Genomic DNA, 26,142 nt, shown 5'->3' on the forward strand with positions numbered 1-26,142 from the left:
TAGGCTTAATCCATTCTCCTGCCTCAGCCACCATTCCTGGCTCAGTCCTTCTAAAACAGAATTCAACGTACTTCCTCTTCCATAAACATTAATATTGAAACGTTAGCAATTCAAGATTGGCCAGCTGTGGTGCAGATCATCTAGAATTTTGAGCGATTTTGAAATTATATTTGATTACTGGTGTGATTAATGGTTATTGAAAGTCATGTCCAAAAAATGATGATCTGTGAAGGCCTGGAAAGTTAGCCTTTTTCTCCTTGTCGTTTTTCCTAAAGTTGTGTAGCTTCACCTTTGTGATTACCTTTTATAATAGGAAAAACACTGGTTTTTTTTCCTATTATGAAACCCAGTGTTTTTCCTATTCTCACACAGTCAGCACAACATTTCTGACACCAGATGTTTGGGGTTTTTTCCTATACTTGGAGTAATCAGTTCTCCAGTGGACACAAGCTAGGTGTCCTGTAATTCAGGTCTGATACTGTCTACCTGGATTTAGCATCAGATCCCACAGGTAGAGGGCTCAGTCCCACAACACTGCTCCCCACTTCAGAATGCAGCCATAAGCCCCAGGTTGTAACCCGCGCTTCTGACTGACTGGCTAAAAATGGCTGTAAATTGGGGTTCCCATGATCTGCTCATCATGTTCAATTAATTTGCTAGAGCAGATTACAGAACTCAGGGAAACTTATGTTAACCAGCTTATTAGAAAGGGTATTACAAAAGATACAGATGAGCAGCCAGATGAAAGAGATACATAGGAAAAAGTATGAGGAAGGGGGCATGGAGTGTCCATGCCCTCTCTGGGCATGCCTGCCTCCAGACACCTCCACATGTTCAGCAATCCAGAAGCTCTCTGACCCCAGCCTTTTGGATTTTTATGGAGGCTTCATTACATAGACATGATTGATTACATCATTGGCCATTGGTGATCAACTCAACCTTTAGCCCTTTACCTTCCCAGATGTCATGCGGTGGCGGGGGGTTGGAGAGTGGGGCTGAAAGTTCCAGCCCTCCAATCATGCCTCAATCTTTCTGGTGACCTGCCCGATCATCCTAAAGCTATTCAGGGGCCCCCAGCCACCAGTTATCTTATTTATATACAAAAGATACTCTTATCAATTCAGTTTCCCAGAGTTTTAGGAGCTGTGTGCCAGGAACCAAGGGCAAAGACCAAATATATATTTCTTACTATAATATCACACTGACATTTTAAAAATTAGATTGAACTATGTGAAAATCTCTATATTTGACCATATTTCACCTATTAAAAATGGCAATTTTGTAAGCTTCAATCTAGCATTTTCTTTACACTTGACCCTTGACAACATGGGCTTGAACTGCATGGATCTACTTATATGCAGATTTTTTTTCAGGCAAACATGGATAGAAAATATAGTATTCACAGGATGTGAAACCCTCCAGTTCAGAGAACCAACTTTTCCATTATGCAGGTTTCTGCAGGGCTGACTGCGGGACTTGTATGCATAGGCTTTGATATATGAGGGATGTCCTGGAACTAATCCCATGTGTATACTGAGGGATGAACTGTATTTTTATTTGATTCTTTCTGTAAGATAAGGCACTCTTTTGGTTTAGAGTCTCCCTTTAGTTTCAGGATTCATGAATGGGAGTGAGTGGGAGGGTAGGAGTGAGTACCAAAGTATCAAAAGATTTTAGATCTTTAATTAGCAAATATAACTTTATAATGAGTTGATAGTCTGCAATGCTAATGATTGCTAATGAGTAAGATGTTATGTCATGTTTCTGTTTATCTTTCTAGGTAAACAGATTTTTTATCTATATATTATATATAGATCTCATAATTTAGAAATCCTCTTCCAGTTTAAAATTATATTCTGTGAATCATACTGTGCTTCAATAGGGTATAACCATATTAAATAAACATTTTTTCTTTTTAAGACAAAATGTTCCTTTTGAAGACTATACAAGGCTTCAAAAAAGACTAAAAGATATACAGAGAAGACATAATGAATTTCGAAGTCTAATTTTGGTCCCTAACATACCTCCAACGGCATCTATCAATCCTGTTGGCTTTCAGTCATCAGCCATGGTTGCAAGCATGGAACTACCATTTCCTCCTCATATGCAGGTATGAGCATTTATTTTTTTTAGAAAAAAAGTCATACATTTTTGTAGGTTTTTAATGTTTAAATATGGTGATAAAACTCATTATCACTTTGGTCAGTGCTCAAAATTCACCACAAAAATGGCATAAACATTTAAAACTAGTTTTAACTTCTTCCCTTTCATTTAGCCTAGAAATTTGCTGAATTCAGTTTGAATCATGATCCTTTAGTGATGGTGCTGGGAGTGAAATCTCTTACTGGACAATAGAAAAGAGGAAAGTTGATTGAGTCTTTGAGTAACCTAGAGTTTGTAGCTTATTCATAATGTTAATACTAATTACTACTGAGAATTTACTAACGCAGTGAACTGCATGTTCCGTGCAATGCCTAATACTAACGAAAAATGCTTTGAGGGCAGATATTACTATTCCTAATTCATAGGTAAGGGAACTGATTCAGACTGAAGTGACTTGTATAAGGTCATAGCTAATAAGTGACAAAGTTTCAAACCTAAACCTGTTGAATCCAAAACCTGGGCTCTTTCTGTTGTATCAGGCCCCTGAGGTATTGAAGGAATCAGATTTGATTCATTTTCAGAAGATGGAGTATTAATAAGTAATTACGTTTTATAATGTAAGCACAGATTTTAATCACTGAATTGAATCTAAGGCCAAGTGCTTTATTATATAATAAACTGCTGTTAAACACCAGTGTTGTTGGAAAGATGCCATGTAAGTATACGTGGGCCCTGCATTAGTATTTTCTAATTCACTCCCTGGTGAATTTTACACTTAGAGAAGAACAGACTATGGGTTTTGCTTAAGGCTAGAGCCTGAGGCAGGAGAGAAGCAAAACTAGATGGTAGTTTAGCCCATGCTACTGTTTTTAGACTGCTACGGTGGTCAACATTTCCTTGCCACATATTATAGGCATATATAAAAGAGGCAGTCCAAGGCTGCTGCCTAATAGTTACTTTTCTACTAGTTTTTTTAATAGTTTCTTTTGCTATGCTTTCTCTACATCATTTTAAGGAGGAACAACATCAAAGGGAACTCTCCCTACTTCGCAAAAGACTAGAAGAACTGGAGACAACACAAAGAAGACAACTAGAGGAACTTGGATCTTCTGGAGAATGATGTTCTTGGAGAACAGGCAGATCAAAAGAGGTGAAGTTGGTGACTCAGTAAAACTTGATGTTTTAACCTGTGGCATTTAGATACTTTTTACTGTTTGCCAAAACACTTGAATGTGCCTCAAGAAAAGGTACCTACTACTACATGCTGTATTGTATGACTGTCAGGATTTTAGGATTATACAAGTGAAGCATTACAAGAGAAAGTCTCAGATATTTAGAATATTTGACAATGGTTTGAGAATGAAAGGAACTAGAGTCAAGTTTTAAAATTTTTACTTTGTTGAAATTTTTTTTGGCATTTTGAGTGAAATATAACTATCATTAATTCCCTCTTCATCCTTGGGATACTTGGCAATAACAGGGTCCGTACACATCTTCTGGTTTACTATATAAAAAGATGACAATTTAAAAGTCAGCATAAAGAAGGTAAAGGTATCTATATTCAAAACGCTACCTTTTCTAAAAGCTGTGTACACATACATAATTTATTAAAGAGCTTAATATTTTTTTAATCTATATTGTCTTGTGTTTAATTTTACATAAACCATATAGCATATATTTAGCAATATGACCGTCTACTGACTTTGGCTTTGTTAGAAAATAAGTGCAAATAATTAAATCATATTACTGTATTAACAAGGGGGCCATTGATTATAAAACTTGAACTCAGGTCCCTTTATAAACATTGTTGGTATTTAACTTTACTTCCCATTACTGTAGCTCTAACCAAATAATTATGTGTTTTGTGTCCCTAAGTATGCTCTCATTTTTTTTACACCCACTGGAAGCCTTTTTAATGTGGTATCTTTTAGAGGAATTCTGCTGGAATAATTTCATGTTAACAAGGCTAAAGCCCAAGTCTCCCAAATTAAGTGGAATGTTCATTATCCCAAGGTGTTTATAGTCAAAAGTCCAGGTTGATAGTGGAGGCCAGGATTGTAATTGAGCAGTCCTTAGCGCCATTTAGCAAGAAACTAGGTTTACTTACTACATAGTATAACTGCTTATTCACAGCATATACAGTGACACCTTGTCTCTGAAAAATAATTTCCATGGAGCCACTTAGAATAAAAAACCTATTATAACTAGAAAATTGAAAAAAAAAAAAAAAGACAGTCCACAGTTACATCAAAATGTTTATTTTTTTTGGGTATAGACATTAAAACATTCATCTCCAAGAACAGCTTCAATCAGGTATACAATAAGAAATAGAGTTTAAATCCTAATACAGAAAAGGTAACAGAATTTTTTAAATGCTGCTGTAGACACTAGTGTTAGAAAAAAAAGTTTATAAATGAACTGTTTTGCACCAAAAAAATATGCAAAGAAACTTGAAAATAGAAATTGTTTGCCATTTGTTGCTCTGGTTGCTGTTTAATATAGACCCAGTGACTGATTGTCTTCAGCACACATCTAATTTGGCCATTTACTGCATTTGGCTAATGTGATCCAAAATGTGATCTAGATAGTGCTTTTCACTGGAGGATTGACAAACACGCTACATACATTAGTGAATCTTCATACCACCTCAGTGAGGTAGCTTAGAAATATTATACAGAAATTGAGGCACAAAGAGGTAAGTGACTTGCCCAAAGTTCCCAACAGCACAGTCCCCGGAAGAGGAGGTAACTCTCCACACAGGACTCATGTGTCAGAAAGCTGGACAGGGACACCCTCATGTAGCATTCAGTAAATACTTAGATAAAGCTGTAGCTGATCCTTTGCGTTTTCAGTACCCTAAAGTAGGGGAAGTCTTTTGGGCAACTCTCCTACCCTTGGCTCTCAACTCTCCTACTGTTGTTCTCTTATGAACTCCTTTGCCTCTTTGAAGACTGTAGCAGCCTTAGATGGGGACCAGACCTCTCACCTTTATTCTGATCTATAACCTATTTGGTAGTTTTGTTTGAGGTGTGTCCGTTGGACAGACAATGGTCAAAAGCAACAAGATTGGGAAGGTGCCTATCAGGGTAGTAACTGCTTATTTTCTCTGATCAGTTTGTTGAGGTGTCACCTCTCTCATGCTTTTCCAGATAATTCAGGAGCAAAAAGGAATTGCCTTTATCTAAGACAAATTCATATTTAAATCCTAATGCTCCATACAGTGTTGGTAAATGATTTCAAGGAATATGTGATCAATGTTATTTGACTTGAAAAAATTTCTTTCCTAGATGGGGGATTTGGAGCACCAAGGGTAAAAGGTGCCTGCCACAAGAAAAGAGTTGCCAATTATGCTGTTTACTTCTTCTGGTTTAATAGAAGGAAAACACAGTGGTATTAAAACTGGTCATGAGCAGCAAAAATTCAGGAATAAAAAATCAGCACTAAAAAGACTACAGTATAACTGGATAGAGAATTTTTTAAAAAGAAAGGCATGAATAAAATGGGTATTTTAAATTCTTTCTCCTGCGAGGAATACTTTCAAAAAGTACATAGTAAGACTAAGATACCAAGTTGTATACTAATACTTTTCAGGCCTTGGGCCTCAAATATATCTATTTATATATAATACTCCAGTGTGAACAGCAATTCGATGAAATGTAAAATGTATCTTTTTTTTTAAAATCACACACAAGTATTCATAACCACAGGGTTCACCAGAAATCTAAAGCAAGGAGACACTCATATAGAAATGGAGTTACTCTTCCACAGATCGTTCTGATCAAAGGTTTTGAAACAGAAATGAATTGATTTTTTTGTAAATATTCAACATGTCCACTATCAAATACATTTAGTATGAAAAAATAGGTGGGAAAAAAAGGAACATACATTAAGACAAAGTATCTGGTTAAAATGCTGTTCATTTAATAAAGCCCACTCTCCTTACTTTAGAGCTCCTTGGTGAAATGGAGGTGAGTTTGATGGAGTGCAGTTGATGACCACTGAAAAACACGAGCCCTTTCAACAATGTTGCAACACTGTTAGTTTTTGGTTTAAACACACACACACACTCACAAATGCTAAGTGTACACTACCAAATTCTGCGGTCGGCTTTTCCAAGAACTACTGGGGAAAGTTTCAATGCTGCAAATCCTCGAGGTTGCCCTAACACCCCCACCTTGTTTCCAAATGACTCATTTCACATTTTGTTTTGAGCACTGGCAGTATCCCTTTACAATGAAGAGGTACAGTGTAGCACAAGTGCTACATAGCTGTAGTTTTCAAACAAAACCACTTATACCATTGTGCTTAAGTGGAGACTGTAGTTACAATACTGACATTCGCTTACTGGCCCTGTATTCTCTGTAAACAAGGAGACTGTTTGCAACAACCACTTCAACTCTATTTACAGAAGGGTTCCCACAGTAGACACACAGGCACAATGGTTGGTATGCTTTTTTAAAGCTGTGCATGTGCCTTGGTCTCTTAAAAAGACAGTGCTCAAAGTGGAACCTATGTGCAAACAAGAAATTAACGACACAGAGTAGCTCAAGCAGCCATTTTGCTCCCAAGTCGTCTGAAGAACTTTGCCAGATTAAGCCAGGCCCCAGAGTGCTTACATCCACTTGCATTTCTTCTTTTCATCAAATAAGACTTTTACATGCAAGAGTTGTTTCTGAGCTTCTTCCAGCCCTCGTTCTCTTTCTAGTTTATTTAGAATCTGTTGACAATTAGAACAGTTATTTTAGATATTGTGGTTTTAGCATTACAATTCTGTTTTTTGCATACCTGATGCTATGAGTGGTAAAATCTGTATGAAACAGATGCCAACATTTTCTTCCATCATTTACATACTCACTTTGCAAGTTGTTTTGCTAAGTCCTTATCACAGGATCAACAATACCTTGGCTTAAAATAGAAGCTCGCAAGAAATACCAACTATTTGCTTACAAATATGGGGCCAGGCTTCCAAGGCCCTGCTTTATGCATTATGTCACAGCCATTCCAAGCACAGCAAGCATTCCTGGGCAGCCAACATGCAGGCAAGTATTTCTCCTTAAATGCAGCAGGCAAGGACATCCTGGTCAGAGACAGATCCTTCCCTTCCCTCCCATCTGGGCAGTGTAGTCCCTCCTCTTCCCCTCCCTTCCCCAGTGCTTCCCTTCTCTCCCCTGACCCCTGGAACGAGGGATGCTTATCATGTTTAAGAACTCATTGCCTCTACCCTACCTTAGAGCTTCACTTCATCTTCAAGTAGCAAATGGAATTGGTGAGCTATTCTCACCATTGACATGGATAGCCTGTCCCAGCATGACTGATTGGGGGGGAATCAGGGAAGGGGGAGTTAACATTTGTTTGGAAACAAAGCATCTGATGAATGTGTCTGTGTGAATTTCCAAAGAAAAAAACCCAGATTAAGGAGAATTAATCATAAAGGAGAATGGTTTATTGAAATAGTTAAGTTAGAAATATGTCATAATTTCATATAACGATTGAATACAGAATCTAGGCAATTTAACAAGCTTAGCTTTCATTTTTAGCAAATTACAATCAAGCATAAGCTGACCCCATTTGATAGGGCCACTACTTACTCATCAAAGTTAACTTGAGTCAGTGTGACTGTAGGCCCCATGAACTCAAATGTACATTCAGGCTGGTCCAAATGTGGGCAGCATGATAAAACTGTAAGAGGAGCAGCCATGTGCAGGGTCTGGCTCAGTGCCAGGATCCCCCATCTCAGACAGGCTTCCTGGCTTCCCTTTCTGGCCTTTTGGGATGCCAGAGCTGTTCTGAAACTGATAGAATGCTATAACCACATCCTTGTGCCTGATTCATAGGTTAAAAACAATGTTGTTTAAAATCTTACCTCATCAAAATATTTTACGATGTATTTGTAAATTTCTGTCAAGGCCACTTCTTCATTAAATTCATTTTCGTGTTTCTAAAAGACAGACTTGTTGAGAGATTCTGAAATGACTTAAAGTAACCAAATATAAGCTTATTTCTGCTTTCTAATGATACCTTAGATTCCTGAGTTAAAAATTCTTCCATTTCTGAGGATGACAATGGAGGCAAATCCCTGATTGCTTTGTAATAAGATTTTACTTCTTCTTTGTAGGTTGGGATATCCTTGGCATAGAGAAGCTTATTAGTTGGTGCTTCCTGGGGAAGAAAAAAAAAAAAAAGCAACCATCACCAAAACAGTAAAAAAAAAAAAAAAAAAAAAAAAAAAAAAAAAAAAAAAAAGGTGGGGGAGGAATTTATAATACACCAATGTAGCTGAACCCCCACCACCAGTTTTACCTCTTGCTAGAAGGCTTCATGCAATAGGCCTTAAATGTTGTTGACTGAATGACTGACTGCTATCTAGATAGTTCTGGTGAGTCACTGTTATTTTCAGGCAGATTAAATGCTAATATATTCTGCCTTCCTCTCATAAAAGAACTAAAATTATTATTTTTGCATGATTTTGAGTTACTGTAACAATGGAACTTATTTCAATCATAGTTCATTACTAATGGTTGTAAAAAGCCTGAATTAAAACATTTGCTCTCATCCTCACCCACCAGTGAATTTGGCATTTATAAAAGACTTGATTGTAGGTCTGATTGAGCCCTTTATATAACCATGAAACTGGTAAGTAATTGGCAGTGGCAGATTTTCCAGCTTGTCCCTTTTATTTCATTAGATTATAAAGATCTTCCAGTTTCTTCAAGGGAACACATGGTCATTAGTATTGGTGGCTCTGATATGTGATTTTGCAAAGGTTCCCTGGCAGTTTGAATGTTTCTACATAATTATAACAGTGATATTTAAAAATTAAATATGATTTTATTTTTAAAAGTCATTATTTTTCACAAAACTTTAAAAAATTCTACTCAGGAAAGATAGGTAAGTTAACGATAGGGCTAATGTCCCAGCCCGTGAGGCTGAATCAATGGCTTGATGAATCATTCTGAAGGATGCCTAGAGACTGAGATATTATTGAGATTTTCTCATTTGTCAAATTTAAGTGGAACCCAGAAATCATGCTATCATTCATTCATTCAGTAAACATTATTAAGCAAGCACTGGAGCAGGCATTGAGAGTACAATGATGAAGACCAGTGACTGCCCTTGAGAAGCTTACAATCTAGTTGCAAAGACAGATTTACGAAGTGCTTACTATGATACAAATAATTAGCTGCAGGAGTTGACAAAAAGAGTTGGATAAATCAGAAATCATAATTTGCTACTTTGTGTGGTTTCAGGCAAGACTTGTAACCTCCCAGAACATCAATTTTCTCATCTATAAAATGAGGGTAATAATAACTACCTTATTTGGTACTTGTGAGGATTAAGTGAAATGTGTCAAGAACATAATTCATAAATGTTTTTAGTGTGAATAAACATTTAAGTGCCTTTCAGTGTGCTGCAAGCTAAGATGAACTTTGTTAGTCAAATGAAGAAAGTACTGTAGGAAATACATTGGGGAAGTTCACAAAGTAGGCGTATTTAGACTGATCTGAGTCTCCTACAGTTTCTGGTCCTCATTAGGAAATTATGTTTGTTGAATGAATAAAATGTTTATGATGAATGAATGGGGAGGATTTTACTAGACAGATTGTAAGACAGGAAAGATGAGAAAGATGAGAAAGATGAGCAAAGGGGTGTGAGAACAAGTTCATGGTGTGAACTTGGGAAAAGTAAAAGCTGTAGCACAGTGGGTATGTGGAGTGTGCAAGAAAATAACGAGGCCAGCAAAGAGGGCTGAAGGCCATCAGGAAGCACTATGTTGCACTGTGAAGACTTTAGCTGGTAGGTGGTAATGGGAAATATTTGCAATTTTTAAGAAGCAGACTGACAACATCAGATTTATGTTTTAGAAAGATTACCTGAGAGAGAGTGAAAAGGAAAAGTTTAGGGGATAGGTAGACAGCAGGGGCAAGGACCCCAATTAGGAAGCAATTATCCCAGTAGGGATAGGATGAAGGGATAAGGCTAAGTGATAAGGCTAAGTAAGGAGGAGGGAGGGACAGACATTTGAGACAGAAGTGAGTGGTAACCAATAGTTTGGGGATAGAGGTTGGAAGGAAGAGGAGCGAATCAAAGATAACGTTGAGGATTCTACCTTGAGAGACTAGGCAATGCTAGGGAAGACAAAAGTAAAAACAGGTTTGTTTTGCAGAAATACTGATGATAAAGCGTTTAGATTATGACTGGGAGTCTGAGGCACCTACGGAACATCAGTCTCCATTCATTCCAGGTACTCTTAAAGTCCCACCCAAGAGCTCCTCCTCAGTGTTCAAAGATCCATTAGGCACAGATATTGCTCAGTTTCGTATATTTTGGAGTGCTCAAATAAGACCAAAACATCTCTTTCAAAGTCTGCTCTGTATTTTTCTTTCTTTGCGTTCTTGGGACTTTTGATCAGCAAAGAAAACCATAGGAAAACAGTACTCATGCTTTGATTAGAAACAGACAAACTGGTATTGTTAGAAATCTCAGGCAAGATTTTCTGTCCCATAAGCAATGTGTTACATTCAAATAGGCATTTTATGTATATTCAAATAGAATTTATTTAGGCAAATTTCAATAGTTGCATATTTTGGGTTAACAGTTTATCAGTGTCCATAGAATGTTTTTCTAGGAAACAAAATGCATACTTTGTGATAAAGTTTTTCACAGGCAGAATTCTGCAGTCAGGTGGGGCTAATTATTTTGTTTTTCCCTTTTAAAAAATTAGATTAAAAATAATGAGACAGATTTTAAAGAACAGCAAATTTACAGTGGCCCTTGCTATTTCTTTTTAGCTGGTGTAGTTTAGACCAATTGTTTGTTATTTGAGTGCTTATCAGAAAGACAAGTGTGTCAAACTCATAAGACTCATACAGGAAATACTCAAGCTGGGCCTTACCTTCCCTAGTTGCTGCTCTGTGAGAGAAAATGCATCCATGAATGCCTGGGCAATCACTGACAAACAGCCGTCTATGTGTGGCGTCTTCTTAATGTCAAAGACAAACTGAGGGTTCTTCAGGATGTTTACCCAGAAGCGAAGAGGAAGGCTGTTCAAAGAGAGAATAATCTCTTTTCAAATAGGGCCATTCATGAAATAGGGCCATTCATGAAGCCAATGGTCTGTTTATCACAGTTTGTAAACGAGTGTTTTTGTCCTTGTTATTGAAGTATACAACTCTGCTTAGGCAAACATACCAAATGACAGACAGAAGCTCACTTGGAAAGAACAAGAAAGGGTTAACTGCCAGAGCTACTGAAAAGGAGGATAGAGGAGGGTAAGTTTGAAAATGGCCATGGACAAGAATTTTCTCCAGATAGCTCTTGATTTTATATATAATCTCTCTCACCTGGATTATTTCCCGTCTCCTGACAGTTTGTTCTCGCCTATCAGCAGTCCTCTCAACACAGAATCAGGCTATGTCTCTCCTCTGCTCCAACCCTCTGAGGCTGTCCATCTCCCTCTGGATAACACCCTGCACGACCTGGCCCCTCTGCCCTCCTATCCCACTGCTCCTCACCGCACTCATTCCAACTCTCCTATACTCCTTGCTGTTCTTCATACGGGTCAAGCAAGCATGTGCCTCACAACTTGTGCTCTTGGCATCTGTCTGCCTGAAACTTTCTTGCCTCAGGTAGTCTCATAGTTTATGCCCTCTCCTCTTTCAAGACTTGGCTCAAGTGTCACCATCTCTGTGAGGCCTTCTCGGATCACCTAGTCCTGACACATACTAGCCTCCTTTCCTACTTTCTCCACTGCACTCATCATCTGCTAATGTACTACTGTTTACATACTGCATTTAGTGTCTGTCCCCAGCTATTAGAATGGGACCTGGACTTTCATCTGTTTTGTTACTGTATCTCCAGCACCTAACTGCTTGGCCCATAGTAGGTACTCAAATACCCGAACATGAACTTGGGACTGGTTCAAAGTCCTTCCATTATCTCCTTTTCAACTCTGGCTCAGCTCATTATCTCCACCATATGCTGCTGGGTCTCCCAATAGCTTTACTGTCCTGGCTGCTGCCCTGCTCAGATGCCACAATCTTCAAGGTGGAATGGTGGTCCTCAGCTCCCAGGCTTGATGTGGGAGTGGTTGGGAGTGGCAGGGACTACAGATAAGAGGCTAGAACAGGCTAGGGGCAGTGGCTCACACCTGTAATCTCACTACTTTGGGAGGCTGAAGCAGGAGTATGGCTTGAGTCCAGGAGTTTGAGACCAGCTTGGGCAATGTAGTGAGACCTCATCTCACAAAAAGTTTTAAAAATTAGCTGAGTGCAGTGGCATGCTCGAATTCCAGCTACTTGGGAAGCTGAAGTGGGAGAATTACTTGAGCCCAGTAGGCAGAGGTTGCAGTGAACCGAGATTCCACCACTGCACTCCAGCCTGGGCGACAAGAGGGAGACCCTGTCTCAAAAAAAGACGCTAGAACACAGGAAGAGAAGGGAGCAAGCCAGTGTAGAGAATTGGGATAGATCCGAATTAAATGGGAGATTAGACCTAGAGCTCTGAAACTTCAGCTTTTGATACTCATTTAAAGTGACCTGGCTGCCTTCAGTGCCTGGAAAGCCTTGGGCTTGCACTGAGAAGTTCTACTTCATCATAACTGAGTCTTATCCGGCCCATGCACACAGCATTTCAAAGAGAGATCATGAGCTACATTTCTTTACTGAGGAGGCAAAATTTGGATACCTTGCCTGTGCTTAAGGTAAAATATTAAAATACAAAACAAAACACAGACTTTTGGCTAATTACCATAGTATCTGAGTACTACACTTGATAAAATAAAAATCTGTACAGAATGAGCATAGACAGTTTGGGACTGCACAGTAACTGATTAGGAACTAAAAATGGTTTATCATAACATTTTCTCTAATGCAAAAATGATATAAAATCACAAATATTAATTTCTCATTCTTTGCTGGTCAACTTAACATTCGAGACAAAGTCTTTATCATGCACCAAAGATAACAGTTTATCTTCAAGAATAGGATTCTTGGCATAGGAATAGTTTCCTTTATTGTTTAAAAATAGTAACAGAATAAGAAACTACTTTGACATGATAGCTTACCAAGCCCAAAGATTCTGATATAGAGATAAATGAATCCTTCTGTAACTATCTGTGTCTTTTTTTTAGTTAATATTCTGTCCCAGATTCTTGAAAACAGGCAATAATCACCTACATTCCCACCTGTTTGTTTTCCAAATATGTACGACGTCAGGATCTGTGATTTTTTTGTTTTCAGCCTGGGCGTCCAAAAAGTCAAAAAAGTATTTTATAGCAAATGGAGCTCTGCTGTTGGGTAAACTCCAAATGCTTCTAAAAAGTTTTTCAAGCACAGAATGAATTGCCACCTGAAAGACAGACAACATCAGATTTGGGAGATTAAAAACTGTGGTAGTGGTTTGGAAAATGTAATAGCAAAATCTAATCCAAATTCAGGGAAAATAATGTGCAAAACAGGGAAAAACAAACTGAAGAGAAAAATGTAAAATTGTCAAATGAGGCCAGTGCTCACAGTATGGGACAAAAGTCCTGAAAATCCATGCCCAGGTTTAGATTTGGTTCATAAGCTTCTTGCTGATAACAACATTGTTTAGTCAACTGGGAGGATATCTCAGAAATCTCTAGCAGTTGAAATGTCAGTTGTAGGGCTGTTTACATAAACCAGGAAGCCACGGATATTTGGCTTTTATTATGTTCAGCCTGGAAAAGCTCAAGTGATGCTGCTCTGTTCCCAGAATTTTTCCTGTTGCATATATTTCTATCATAAGGTTTTATTGTGTACTTTCCAAAGCATTTGAGTATTTTACAAAAGCCAAATACGCTGAGCTCTATGGGACAGCTGAGAAAATCAAGAGGCTTGGACTGTCCTCTGCCCACTAAACAAATCTCCTAAGCTCTAAGCAGATTCTTTGTTATAATCTGAAGAAGCATGCCCATCAAGTTACTGGGGCCAAGTGTAGATAATAGCATTTATAGTGCTCATCATTCCAGAGGGGGAGAAAAAAAAGATCACCACAGACTTCTGTTAATTCCACTAAAAGCCAGATAAAGTAAAATTTGCTCCCAGTTTGGTATTCCACCGGCTTTCACATCTGACACTTTTATGTGTGAGCAGAATTCTTAATTTTAAAATGAAAAACAAAAATCAGTAAGATTTAGTAGGTTTATAGCCATTGACCCTTCCCATCCTCTTCATTTTATTTGCAATTCAAAAAGGGAGTTTTATTGCACATCTATAATAACAAGTAAACAAAAAGGAATAATTATGCTGTCAACCTAAAAAATAACAATAATAATGAAATGGTAGGGAAAGATACTGGGAACAATATTAAATCTCTGACTGAAGATACTACAGCACAAATTTGTAAAGTGCTATTATCTTTGTAGTGTATAAAAAGAAGAACGGGGTAGGAAGTGTTTACAATTTAAACTTTCATTTTGCTTTGCTAGAAGGCACAAGGGATTTGTAACATTTTCACACTTCAGTGGAAATTAAGTCAAACATATCATACACCCCCTAGGTAGCCATCAAGTGCTCCCAGAACAGTAAGTGTACCTTGGTCGACAGCAGCTTTGTCAGATACATTTCTTTTACTTTGAACTTGTGCTTCCCTCGATGTCTCTTTCCTTGCACATCTTGGAATGCTTCCGAATCTGGTAAAATCTGAAGGGAAGACAGCAGAAGCGTTACCCAAGGAGACCATCCATGCTACAGAAGGCATGCAATTCAGCGGTGAGCACAAGAAAGCCTGAACTCACCAAATGGCAGTGGTCATCTGAGTATTCCACATCTGAACGCCAGAGAAAGAGGGAGAGAAAGCAGTCCATTAAAAAAAAGCCAACCATAGGCTAATTGGTCTTCTCATAAAAAGCCCCATTTGTGCTATATACTGAAGTTACTTGAGCTTTTTGACTTGAGCTACATTTTTCCCTCTGCTGCATCTTAAGATCTTAAGAACAGCGTGAAGATGGGACGGGCTAGGGATTGGAGGGGGAAGTAGATTCCCTAGTGATCTCTGATCTCTTGCTGTAGGAAAGACTCAAGCCTCATTCATTTAACAAATGTACCTAGAGCACCTCCTATGTGCCAGGGACTACTGGGCATATAGCAAGGAATAAGACCTAGTTCCCACCCTGATGAAATTTGCATTCTAGCCAATGAGAGACATCAAACTTCTAGGTACACAATTATAATTGTGATAAAGGTTATGAAGGAGAATTATATGCTAGGAAATTATCTAACAAGAGACTAAATCTAGTCCAGAAGTTTTTGAGGAAGGGATGTTTGAGCTGAATCTAATGAAGAGATAGAGTCAGCTAGGCAAATTGCAGGAAGGCCCAAAGGTAGGAAGGAGCTGACCCTTTCTAGGATCTCAAAGGACAATGAGGTGGTGCTCACAGAGCAAGCCGAGAGTAGTGCAGAGTGAGGAAATGTGGCTGTAAAGGGTAAGGGAGTGGTAAATGGAGGGAAGAGTGGAAGTAAAGCATTTGGTTTGTTTTAAAGTTGAGAGAGGCTCAGTGGCTCACATCTGTAATCCCAGCACTTTGGGAAGCCAAGGCAGGAGGACCGCCTGAGCCCAGGATTTCAAGACCAGCCTGGACAATATAGCGAGACCTCATTTCTACAAAAAAAAATTTTTTTTTTTTTTTGGAGACGGAGTCTTGCTCTGTTGCCCAGGCTGGAGTGCAGTGGCACAGTCTTGGCTCACTGCAAGCTCCACCTCCTGGGTTCATGTCATTCTCCTGCCTCAGCCTCCCGTGTAGCTGGGACTACAGGTGCCCACCACCGCACCTGGCTAATTTTTTGTATTTTTAGTAGAGACGGGGTTTCACCGTGTTAGCCAGGATGGTCTCAATCTCTTGACCTCGTGATCCGCCCGTCTCGGCCTCCCAAAGTGCTGGGATTACAGGCGTGAGCCACCGCGCCCGGCCTTCTACAAAAAAATTTTAAAATTATCTGACCATGGTAGCACACTCCTGTAATCCCAGCTACTTGGGAGGCTGAGATGGGAGGATCATTTGAGCCCAGGAGGTTGAGACTTCAGTGAGCCATGATTGCACCACTGCACTCCAGCCTGGGCAATAGCGAGACATTGTCTTAAAGATGAGAGAGACTAGCACATCTTGAAATGCTAATGGAAAATGGGGAGTAGATGGAGAGGGAAAGAAAGTACAGGTGAGAAAAGAGATTACTGGTAGTATAAGGATAGAGAAGGTTGGAAAGGATGATGGAACCCAAAGTACAGGTGAGAGACTGGCCTTGAATGGAAGAAGGTCAGCCCATGAGCATCAAGGAAGAAGGCAGGTGCAGGTAAGGTTGGTAGGTTTGGTATTGGCTGTTGAGGGACTTCTGATTTGTTTTCTCTGTAAAGAGTGCAGGGTGAAGTCATCTGCTGAGAGGAGAGCTGTGTAGGTCAAAGCTTTGAGGAGAGAAGGCAGACATTATGGACAACACAGAGATGAGCTGCCCAGAGAAACCCAATGAGAGCAGGCTGTGTGGAGGGCCCTGGTCAAGTTGGGCACCGTGAACTTATAGTGACCCCCAGTGTGCCATTATGTGCCTTTCTTCCGTGGCTCCCTAGCTATAGGGTCAGGAAAAGATAATCGTTGGGTTCATCCAGGGTTGGGATTTTGACAGAGGGGCTGATGATAGGACAGAGGTACAGGAGGTTCAGAGTATTAGCAGGATGATAAGATGGTGGCTCTCAGTTGCAATGAACGGGAACTAGCAGCAGTGCTGACTGACGGGAGGGCCCACGAAGAGATCCAAACCTAAGATTCTACTATTCAATCCCCAAATAACAGGCTCTTCAAAAGGCCCAATCTTTGAAACCTAAAAACCACAGCTCTTCCACTTTTCAACACAAAGACACCATCCCCCTTAAGCTGGAATGATAGGAACACTGCAAGACGGCTTCACCACAGCCCCATGTAGTGATGGAAGGTGGGTTTCCCCAAAGGAGTCCTACCCAATCATCCTGTCTGTATAATCAGGAGCCCCACATTCCCTGTTTGCACTGACCAGATGCTCCCTGCTCCTTCTAATAGTGAATCCAGGAGTCAGGAAGCCCTACCTCTGGCTGTGTGAAAGGAGCCTGTTTGGTAGGAGCTCAGAACCTTTCCAAGGGCTGAGAGCTGATTGTCTTGACTGGGGTATAATTTCTCTGGAGACAAACCTGGAACAGGAATTTCCTGCCCCAGGGCTATCAGGGAAGCAGAAAATCACTTTAGAGACCAGCCTATTGACTTTCCCATAAAAGTTCCCCCTTTAGTTTGTCTCTCTCCAATTTCTGGGAATTTCGCAAGTGCTATCACAGGAGACTTGGACCTTCTAAGTGGATTATCTTGTTGGTTCAGCGCTTGCTGTGGGGCTGTGTGATGATTATCTGTACTCTTCCCTCTCAGTTTGCCAGGGGGATCTCCTCTGTTAGCCCCCATCCTTCTAAAGAGTTGGAAAAAAGCTATGAGATTCTGCCCTGAGCTTAGGGCTATAAAGAGGCAGCCATTTCCTCAGTGCTGGGCAGTCCAGGCCAACCACCATTTATAGTTTCCTCTCCTTCTTGCAGGGATCACATTCTTAGGACTGGAAAGAGATCGAAATGGCTTTTCTCAGCTTTCAGAGAATTACATAGTAACAACTCAATCTCACCTTTGTGACAATACAGCTGAGAGAGACAAAAAGCAATACTTTATGAAGCTGGGTGAGAACAAAATGTTACAATATTATATTGGTTACCTGAAGTAAAATTTGCTATCTTCTTAAAGACTTTTATAGTGGATCCATTTGATATCTGAAACCAAAGATAAAAGATATATGAGTTTTCAAAATTTAATGGATTTCTCAACTTCACCCAGGAATTAGATGGCTGGATGGATCTTACATGCTCTCACTTATTAAATCAAATATTTATCAAGAATTACTAAGTTCTGGGCACTGCGCTGGAGGCTGGGACTAAATGACAAGCAAGACAGTCTCTGTCCTCAAGGGGCTCATGGTCCTGTGGAGGAGGCTGATGAGGCCATGGGAGGCAGTAGGGTAGTACGCAGAAGGTGGAGGCCAGGACTCTGTGGGACAGATGGAAGGTGGGCAAGCCCTGGAAGAGGGGAAGACTGAACTTTGTTAGGACATTCCCCCCAATTCTCAGAGGCCAGGAAAGACCTAGGCCAGTTTCATTTTTTGAGGTTAAAAAATTGTTACTTGCTGTGGACTGAATGTTTGTGTCTCCTCCAGATTCCTATGTTGAAATCCTAATCCCAGTGTGATGGTATTAGGAGGTAGGGCTTTTGGGAGGCTAGGTCATAAGGTTGGAGCCCTCATGATGGGAATAGTGCCCTTATAAGAAGAGACACCAGGGCCGGGCGTGGTGCCCCACTCCTGCGATCCCGGCACTTTGGAAGGAAGAAGAGGAGGATCACTCTCAGGAGTTCTGAGACCAGCCTGGGCAACATACAGAGACCCCTCTCTACAAAAACATATTTAAAAATTAGCTGGGCGCATTGGTGCACACCTGTAGTCCCAGCTACCTGGGAGGCTTGGGCGGAGAATCACTTGAGCCCAGAAATTCAAGGCTGCAGTGAGCCCTGACTGTGCCACTCTACTCCAGCCTGGGCGACAGAGTGAGACCTTATCTCTAAACAGAGGAGGAAAAGGAAGAGACAGCAGAGCTTGCTGGTCCCCTCTGCTTTCCACCACACAAGGATACAAGACGATGGCTCTCAGCAAACCAGGAGGAGGGTCCTCACCGAGCTACTAGTACTTTGCCCTGACTGTGAACTTCCAGTCTCTGGAACTATTAAGAAAGAAATGTTTAAGCCACCCAGTCAATGGTATTCTGTTAAAGCAGCCCTAACTGACTATGACACTACTCTATTAAGAAATGCTGAAACAGGTTTTCAGAAATTGTGGTATATAAAGTTGGTGTCTACCCTATGACAGAGCCGTTTCACATGTAGGTCTTTAGTCCACAGAAATAAGTATAAATCCTGATAGGGAGCTATTTGTAATTGTCCCAGACTGGAAACAACTCAAACATCCATCATTAGAATAATTGGGGGCATATTCATACAACAGATTATAAAGCAATGAAAATGAGCAAACTACTGTTACACGCCACATGGGTAAATCTTACCATCATAATGTTGAGCAGAAGAAGCTCGACAGAAAAGAAAGTATACTGAATGATTCCATTTACATAGAGCTTGAAAACAAAAAAAAAAAACCCAAACGGTCAAAACTATCATGTTAGATATTTGGAGACGAGAGCAGTGGCAGTGATTAGGAAAGGCCAGAAGAGGGCTTCTATTTTTTGACATGGGTGGTAGTTTCAGGACGTGCTCACTTGGTGATAATTCATCCAGCAGTACGCTTATGATTTATTTATTTTTCTATAGGTATATACAGGTTGAGCATCCCTAATCTGAAAATTCAAAATGTTCCAAAATCTGAAACTTTCTGGGTGCTGACATGGTGCCACAAGTGGAAAATTCCACATACCATCTCATGATAACATGTCACAGTCAAAACCCTATAAAAACTTTGATTTGTGCACAAATTATATAAAATTACCTTCAGGCTCTGTGTATAAGGTATTTACGAAACATTAATAAATTCTGTGTTTAAACGTGGGTCCTGTCACCAAAATATTTCATTATGTATATGCAAATATTCTAAAATCCAAGCAAATTCCAAAATCTGAAATACTTTTGGTTCCAAGCATTTTGGATAAGGGATATTCAACCTGTGACATTTTTTCAAAAGCTTGTAAAATCACAAAATTTGCATATACTTTTTAATAAAAGCTTTGAAATTTAAGCATAACGTGGGACATGCTTAACTTTTGCTAATATTAAGTGTGCACCTTGATGGCTAGTCACATTAAATATATACTGACATAACCACCGCCTTTATCAAGATATAAAATATTGCAAGGTCCTGAAAAGTGCTCCCATTGTCCCTTCCGAGACAGTGACCACCCCATCTTCATCCAGAGGTAATTACTTTTCTGTCTTCCATCACCATTTATGAATTTCGCCTGTTCTTGGATATCACATAAATAGAATCATACGGTATGTACTGTGTCTAGATTTTGAGGGTCAATATAAGGTCTATGACATTTATTCCTGTTGCAACTACAAGTAGTTCATTCTTTATTACTATGTATTAGTTCATGTAGTATCAGTATACTACCAAAAATTGGCATACAATAAAAGGAAAGAATTACCGATACATGCTACAGCATGGATGAACTACAAAAACATGCTAAGAAGCCAGTCACAAAAGACCACATATTGTATGGCCCTGTTTATATGAAATGTCTATAAAGATGGGAGCAATAGACACGAGGGACTCTAAAAATGGGAAGGGGGTAGAGGCAAGGGCTGGAAGACTTCCTCTTGGGTACTATGTTCACTGTCTGGGTGATGGGATCATTAGAAGCCCACATCTCAGCATCATGCAATATACCCTTGTAGCAAACCTGCACATGTACCCACGAATCTAAAACAAAAAACAAGAATATATGAAATGTCCAAAATGGGCAAGTCTATATAGATAGATTGTAGATTACTAGTTGGCTAAAGTAGGGGTGGGGGAAATAAGGAATGACTGCTAATGAATTCAAGGTTTCATTGGGAGCGATGAAAATGTTCTCAAATTAGATTGTGGCAATGGCTGCTCAATTCTATAAGTATACTTAAAACCACTGCATTGTATACTTTAAACAAATGAACTTTATGGTAATATAAATTATATTTTGGCTGGACACAGTGGTTCATGACTGTAATCCCAGCACTTTGGGAGGCCAAAGCAGTAGGAATACTTGATCCTAGGAGTTCAAGACCAGCCTGGGGAACTCAGATCTCCATCTCTCCCCACCAAAACAAACAAAACAATGCTGAGCATTGTGGCACATGCCTGTAGTCCCAGCTAAGGCAGGAGGATGGCTTGAGCCTGGGAGATCAAGGCTACAGTGAGCCATGATTGTGCCACTGCACTCCAGCCTGGGCAACAGAGCAAGACCCTGTCTCAAAAATTATGCTTCAATAGAACTGATAAGAATTGCCACAGATTTTAAATGTATACATTTGACAAAGAAAGTCCTCTGTATATATTGCCTCTTTTGGAGTTAAAGTCAGGCGTTCTCACCTGAGACCTTTTGGGACCATGGAGACCAGGGTCAAGTGGCTCTACAGTACCCCTCCCCCACACCCTGATGGGCATTCGCAAATCCCCAGGCAAGGAAGTGCCCTTCAGGCAGAGGGGGACAAAGATGCCAAGATGCTAGGGGCAGGCCTGGCTCTGTGGGAGGAGGGGCTCATTCACAAAATTATAAGACAAAGGGGTGGCAAGAAGGAGGCAGGTCAGAGATCCACAAATCCCCTTCATTCTGGAGGACTGACCCTGTCACTTCTGAACCTTATCAGCTAAGTGACTTTTCCCTCCACTCTGAAGCTTCAAAGCTGTTCTCAATTCTAATATTAATTTGGACCTGGCCTTCCCAATTTGGAAAGAGTGGAAACCTAGAATTTCTCTTCTGGCCTGATGCACATTGGTTATCAGAATGTACAAGCTCGCCTAGCAAGCACCAAAGGATTAAAACCTAATCTCCTTCAGGTTGCACCCATAGGGAGGAACACAGAGCAAGAGCCAGCCCTCAAGAGGCCCTCAAACACAGCTGTCCAGCCAGCTGTGTCCAGCCAGCCACTAAGTTTAGTCCAGAGGCCTCCAACTGCTGGTGTGCATGATATCTTGGTGATGGGGTGGGGGCAGCACTAGACAGGGGCCAGCTGGGGCCATCAGGCCTCTGCAAAGTGTCTCCAGCAGGGATTCTTAACTCTTACTGAGCTCTTCGACTCTGCTTCTACTACCGAGCATCCTCTCCTTTTCCCCTTTAGCTATTGTTTGCTGGCTGATTTTTCAATTCTCCTCCATATTTGATGCAATTAAAGCAAATGCTCTATGCAGGCACCCCCTTAGCAATACTCAGACACTGAGTTTATGAGAAGCTTTGAACATAGTTACAAAATTCCTCCCCACGAAGAACTGGATATGCTCTGTTTCTAAGCCAATAAATATCCTTTTATAAAAGGAAGCTGGTGATTCATTCTGGGTAATTGTCAAAGAATGAATCCCAAATGTCTCCCATTGAGTGTTGAGCCAATACTTCACTACTGTCAGACGCTTTGTTTTGCCAAAAGCGAGCACCCTTACTCTATAATCACAAACACCACGGATGGGCCTTCTGATAAGGAGCGCTGCCAGAAGTTCAAATGTCTCTTCAAGAGCTGGCAACAGGCCGCTGCTGGTGCTGTGCTCAGGCATTAAGATAGCATAGACACAGCTTGTACCAAGGAAATTTTACTCTGAAATTATCTCCCAAGAGCAAGTGTAGAAGCATTTTATTAGTGGATGAGTTGTTTGTGTGTGTGTGTGTGCATTTCTAACTTTCACAGCTGCTCTAGAGCTGGAACATTTCCCCCATGTGACACTTTAACACGATTATAAAGACAGAAAAATAGTTTATTTACAGATGTTTGTGGGGGAAAGGTTTCCGTTTTCTTTTTAGCACAAGTCAGCTGCTGCTGAGGTAAGGACAGAAATGCCTTTTTGAAAAGTGCCCTGGAATGCAGAGTGTTAAAAAGATGATGCCGTTTGTTCCATCTGAGGAGCTCCAAATGCTCTTCTAAGAGTGACTCATTAATCGTCCCCTAGTCCTGTGAGGCAGGGAGCATCCTCTGGGCCCCTACTTTAGGGATGAAAACCAAATTAAATCAAAGAAAGATTAATGTCACTAGCTGGATCTGCAGCAGGATTGTTTTTCCAGCCCAGAGCAGAACTGGTACGCACGGCAATTTCAAATTAAATTCCTTCTAGTCTCACAGTGTTCTAAGATTCGATGTGACAACAGGCGATTCTCCTCCAATCATCAATGGAGGGGAATTGGGGCCACCCCACGTTAGAAGTGTCAGAGATGGACTGTAGACTTTCCCATCATTAGAGTGAGGAGTTGTAATCACTCAGGGAGAAACAGACCCATATCAACAACTTAAAGTCATTTCTAAAATAAACAGGAGCTACATATCTTCCAAACCATTTGCAAGTGAAGGTAAGATTTCTTTATAAGATACCATGTTTATGGCATAACTTAGAATTCCATGAAAAGAGATTTTCTAGAAATGTAAGGTTGAACTTATGTTTAACCTTATGAAACTACTACTTTTGTAGGTAAATATGGTCACCTATTGGCAATTTCATATGGCTTCACCTAAGAGAAATGCTAGCATTGTAGCTATAAATTTTATGAAAAATTATGAATACGTTCTGAATATTGTGATAATTTAAAGAAAAAAAATCTAAAAACATGATAATCAAATCACCACACAGAAACTCTGACTGAAATCTCTCATTCCTGAAATCACCTTTTCCGCTGAAACAATATTATGTGAAAACAGAATTCTATTCCACATCCTGTCCCAGCAGCCACACGCCAATATTGCTGTCCCTCCGTCAATATCGTCTTCTCCCTCAGCTCTTCTCACTGACGCCCCAAGGCTGGAAACTGATGAAAACAAAATCTTGTTTCTCAGGGCTTGAGGGATAACCTTGCCGAGTCCTTCAGCACAGGGGTTCACCAGTGCATTGGAAGGGGCCATCAGAACGTCCTCCACAGGCTGGTCAAATCACACAGAAGGTTCTGGACACCCAGGGGAGGGCTTACAGGATGCTGGAAACCAGAGAAAATGCCACAGGGCTCCTGCTTCTCTCTTGTTTACTTGAAATTAACCTTCAGGCCACTAGCCAGCTCCCTCTGCGGACTATTAGTGATAACCCTGAGACTGTCTTCCTCCTGAGGGAGTTGGGCCGCCAAGAATGTGTGGGAAATTGCGAAGCCCTGAACACTTAAGACTCAAGAGTGATCCGGTTGGGTTGGGGTTGTCAGAGCCCAGATGCCTGAGAGAGGCCTCCCTTTGGATGAAGGTAACTGTCATCTTCACGGACTGCTGGCCAAAAAGAGGGTTAAAGTAGAAGTAGGGAAGCATTTTGATAAACTCACAGACATGAGATTTGTCCTGGGATTTTAAGAGAAGTTACCCTTTATGAATTTGACATCAGAGAATGTAACTACCAGGATTTCTCCTCAATCAGGCCCAGCTCTCTAGCCAGGCTGCCTCGGAGGTTAGGAGCATGGGCTGAAAGCCTGGATTTGGGGAAGGTATCCCTCAGGCCCTGCGCAGAGCCCCAGTCTCTAGAGTGCTTATTTCATCTGCTTTCAGCCTTGAGGCATCAGTGAAGGAGCTCTATGACTCTGGCCAAGTTTCTTAGCCTTCCTGGGCCTCAGAATGGGGCTGATAGTATTCATCTCATGGAGAGGTAAAGAAGATGGAAAGAGCTGCTATTGGGCAAAGCCCTAGAATAGTGCCCAGCACACGAGAAGCATTATACGTGTTAACTGAATATCTAAAGACATTCACACTGCAGCAGACCTTTAGTGATTGTGCAGTCCCTTTTAGTGTCACAGATGATGGACTTGACTAGAAGGATTGCTGACCTTACTTAACAGACCCTTTGGGACATTCCTATGAGTTTTAAATATCTTTTGAATTACAAATTTGTTAGCAGTGACCACTTCTGCATTAGTACACATCTGTTAACGACAGCAGTTAAACAACTCTTCTGCCTCTCAAAACCTTGCAGCTCAGAACTAGAAGTATGATCTTTAGAGAAAACTTCCTGCCCAATGCCTGTCCTGCACACTCGCCACTACTCCACAGCAGGGTGCAGGTGCAATAACTCGGCCCAGCCAAAGGTCACAGCAGGGTGCGAGTGAGATAAAGAAGGCTGGACCCCAGAGAAACCACCCTGCCACAGTCACAGGGGACGAGCATGCCCCACTCCCTGAACATGCAGGTGCACGTGCCCCAGACCCTGCTGGCACCAGAGCAAAGCACAGTCCCCTTCATAGTCAACGCACACAGAATGACATCCAGTTAAGGAAGCGCGCTGGGAGGGTTTAATTATAGGGGAGAAAGACTCCTGTGGCTTCATGTGTAAAGACACGCTTAACCCTTTGTCTGCACATGACAGAATGACATGAGCAGAAATGCACCCTCCTCTGTGTTCATCAGATGGAAAATGGGAGTAAGGAAAGCACCTGCCTCCCAGGGTTTTTGTGGACATTAATTGAGCTAATACGCATGAGCAGTGCCAGGCACTGGCTGCAATGGTTATCGTCACGGAAAGCAATTCCACGGTGCTGGGGGTTGCCAAGGGTGTCAGCCATTAGGTGACAGGTCCCTGCCAGCAATGTGGGGCTCTGGGGGCTGCATCTAGTCCATGAGATGCTATATTTTTGTCGTGCCCTCAGATCCCCTCTAGAAACCTGTTCTTCAAATGTGCTGAGAGTAAATCATTCAGAGGAGACCAGCTACACTGTGTTTGCCCTAAGGACAGACAAGGAAGGAAGAAACAGGCTGGCTCTCCAACAGCAGGGACTTTGTTTAGATAGTAGGAGGAACTGGCTGTCACTACAGATTAACTTTAAAACCTAACTAATTTGGACTAATTGGAGGGAGGTGAGTCTGATTCACTTAAAACTCCGAATTAGACCCTATTTTTAAATGAAAAAAAATTTTTTTTTTTTTGCTTTTAAGCACATACAGTGACTCAAACTAGGGTACTTTAGTAAATGAATAAGACTGATAATTAGCATCTTGTCTCTTTGGAGGGAAATGCTAGTGCTCAAGAGAAAATTTTTTCTTTAACGAAAGGGTAAAAGCAAACTTCAGCCCAGCCCTGTCAAATTACTCCCAAATTTTGAGTCTGCGGAGGCGCTGCTTAATCAAGTATAGATGTAGGTGGCTGAGGGTGGTGGGGGATTATTTTCTCCAAGCAGGCTTTGAAAAACGGAGCTTTTGAGATGGTCCAGGCATAGAGAACACAGAGCCCAGTGACCTCCCGTTTCCTTCAGGCTCTCTGGTTTATTTGCCTTATGGCTTAGCTTTTTAAACATAAGGAGAATCCTTTAAGCCCTCATGTCCTAGGC

General features: G+C 40.8%; 2 protein-coding genes across 14 annotated transcripts in view; one reads left to right on the forward strand and one right to left on the reverse strand.

The window, feature by feature from the left end:
• LOC105483699 (centrosomal protein 83) overlaps nt 1-26,142 on the forward strand; it is a 186,228-nt gene that overhangs the window by 143,862 nt on the left and 16,224 nt on the right. For 7 of the 11 annotated variants that reach the window (XM_011744689.3, XM_011744688.3, XM_011744690.3 and 4 more), the window contains 2 exons: nt 1,921-2,110; nt 3,119-3,540. In XM_011744689.3, the coding sequence (XP_011742991.2) occupies nt 1,921-2,110; nt 3,119-3,223 (295 nt within the window). In that variant the 3' untranslated portion in view covers nt 3,224-3,540. Of the gene's footprint in view, nt 1-1,920; nt 2,111-3,118; nt 3,541-26,142 lie in introns of those variants that run through there. The other 4 variants (XR_011608961.1, XR_011608962.1, XR_011608963.1 and 1 more) reach the window with 1 other exon arrangement.
• Nucleotides 4,346-26,142, reverse strand: part of LOC105483698 (plexin C1) — a 159,288-nt gene continuing 137,491 nt past the window's right edge. Inside the window, exons 24-32 of one of the 3 annotated variants that reach the window (XM_011744683.2) lie at nt 17,838-17,892; nt 14,861-14,892; nt 14,658-14,765; nt 13,286-13,449; nt 10,997-11,144; nt 8,122-8,262; nt 7,967-8,041; nt 7,330-7,414; nt 6,705-6,820 (exon numbers count right to left, since the gene is read on the reverse strand). In XM_011744683.2, the coding sequence (XP_011742985.1) occupies nt 7,331-7,414; nt 7,967-8,041; nt 8,122-8,262; nt 10,997-11,144; nt 13,286-13,449; nt 14,658-14,765; nt 14,861-14,892; nt 17,838-17,892 (807 nt within the window). In that variant the 3' untranslated portion in view covers nt 6,705-6,820; nt 7,330. Of the gene's footprint in view, nt 7,415-7,966; nt 8,042-8,121; nt 8,263-10,996; nt 11,145-13,285; nt 13,450-14,657; nt 14,766-14,860; nt 14,893-17,837; nt 17,893-26,142 lie in introns of all 3 variants that reach the window. The other 2 variants (XM_011744680.3, XM_011744681.2) reach the window with 2 other exon arrangements.

This window comes from Macaca nemestrina, chromosome 10, assembly GCF_043159975.1.
Source record: "Macaca nemestrina isolate mMacNem1 chromosome 10, mMacNem.hap1, whole genome shotgun sequence".
Classification (NCBI taxonomy): Eukaryota; Metazoa; Chordata; class Mammalia; order Primates; family Cercopithecidae; genus Macaca; species Macaca nemestrina.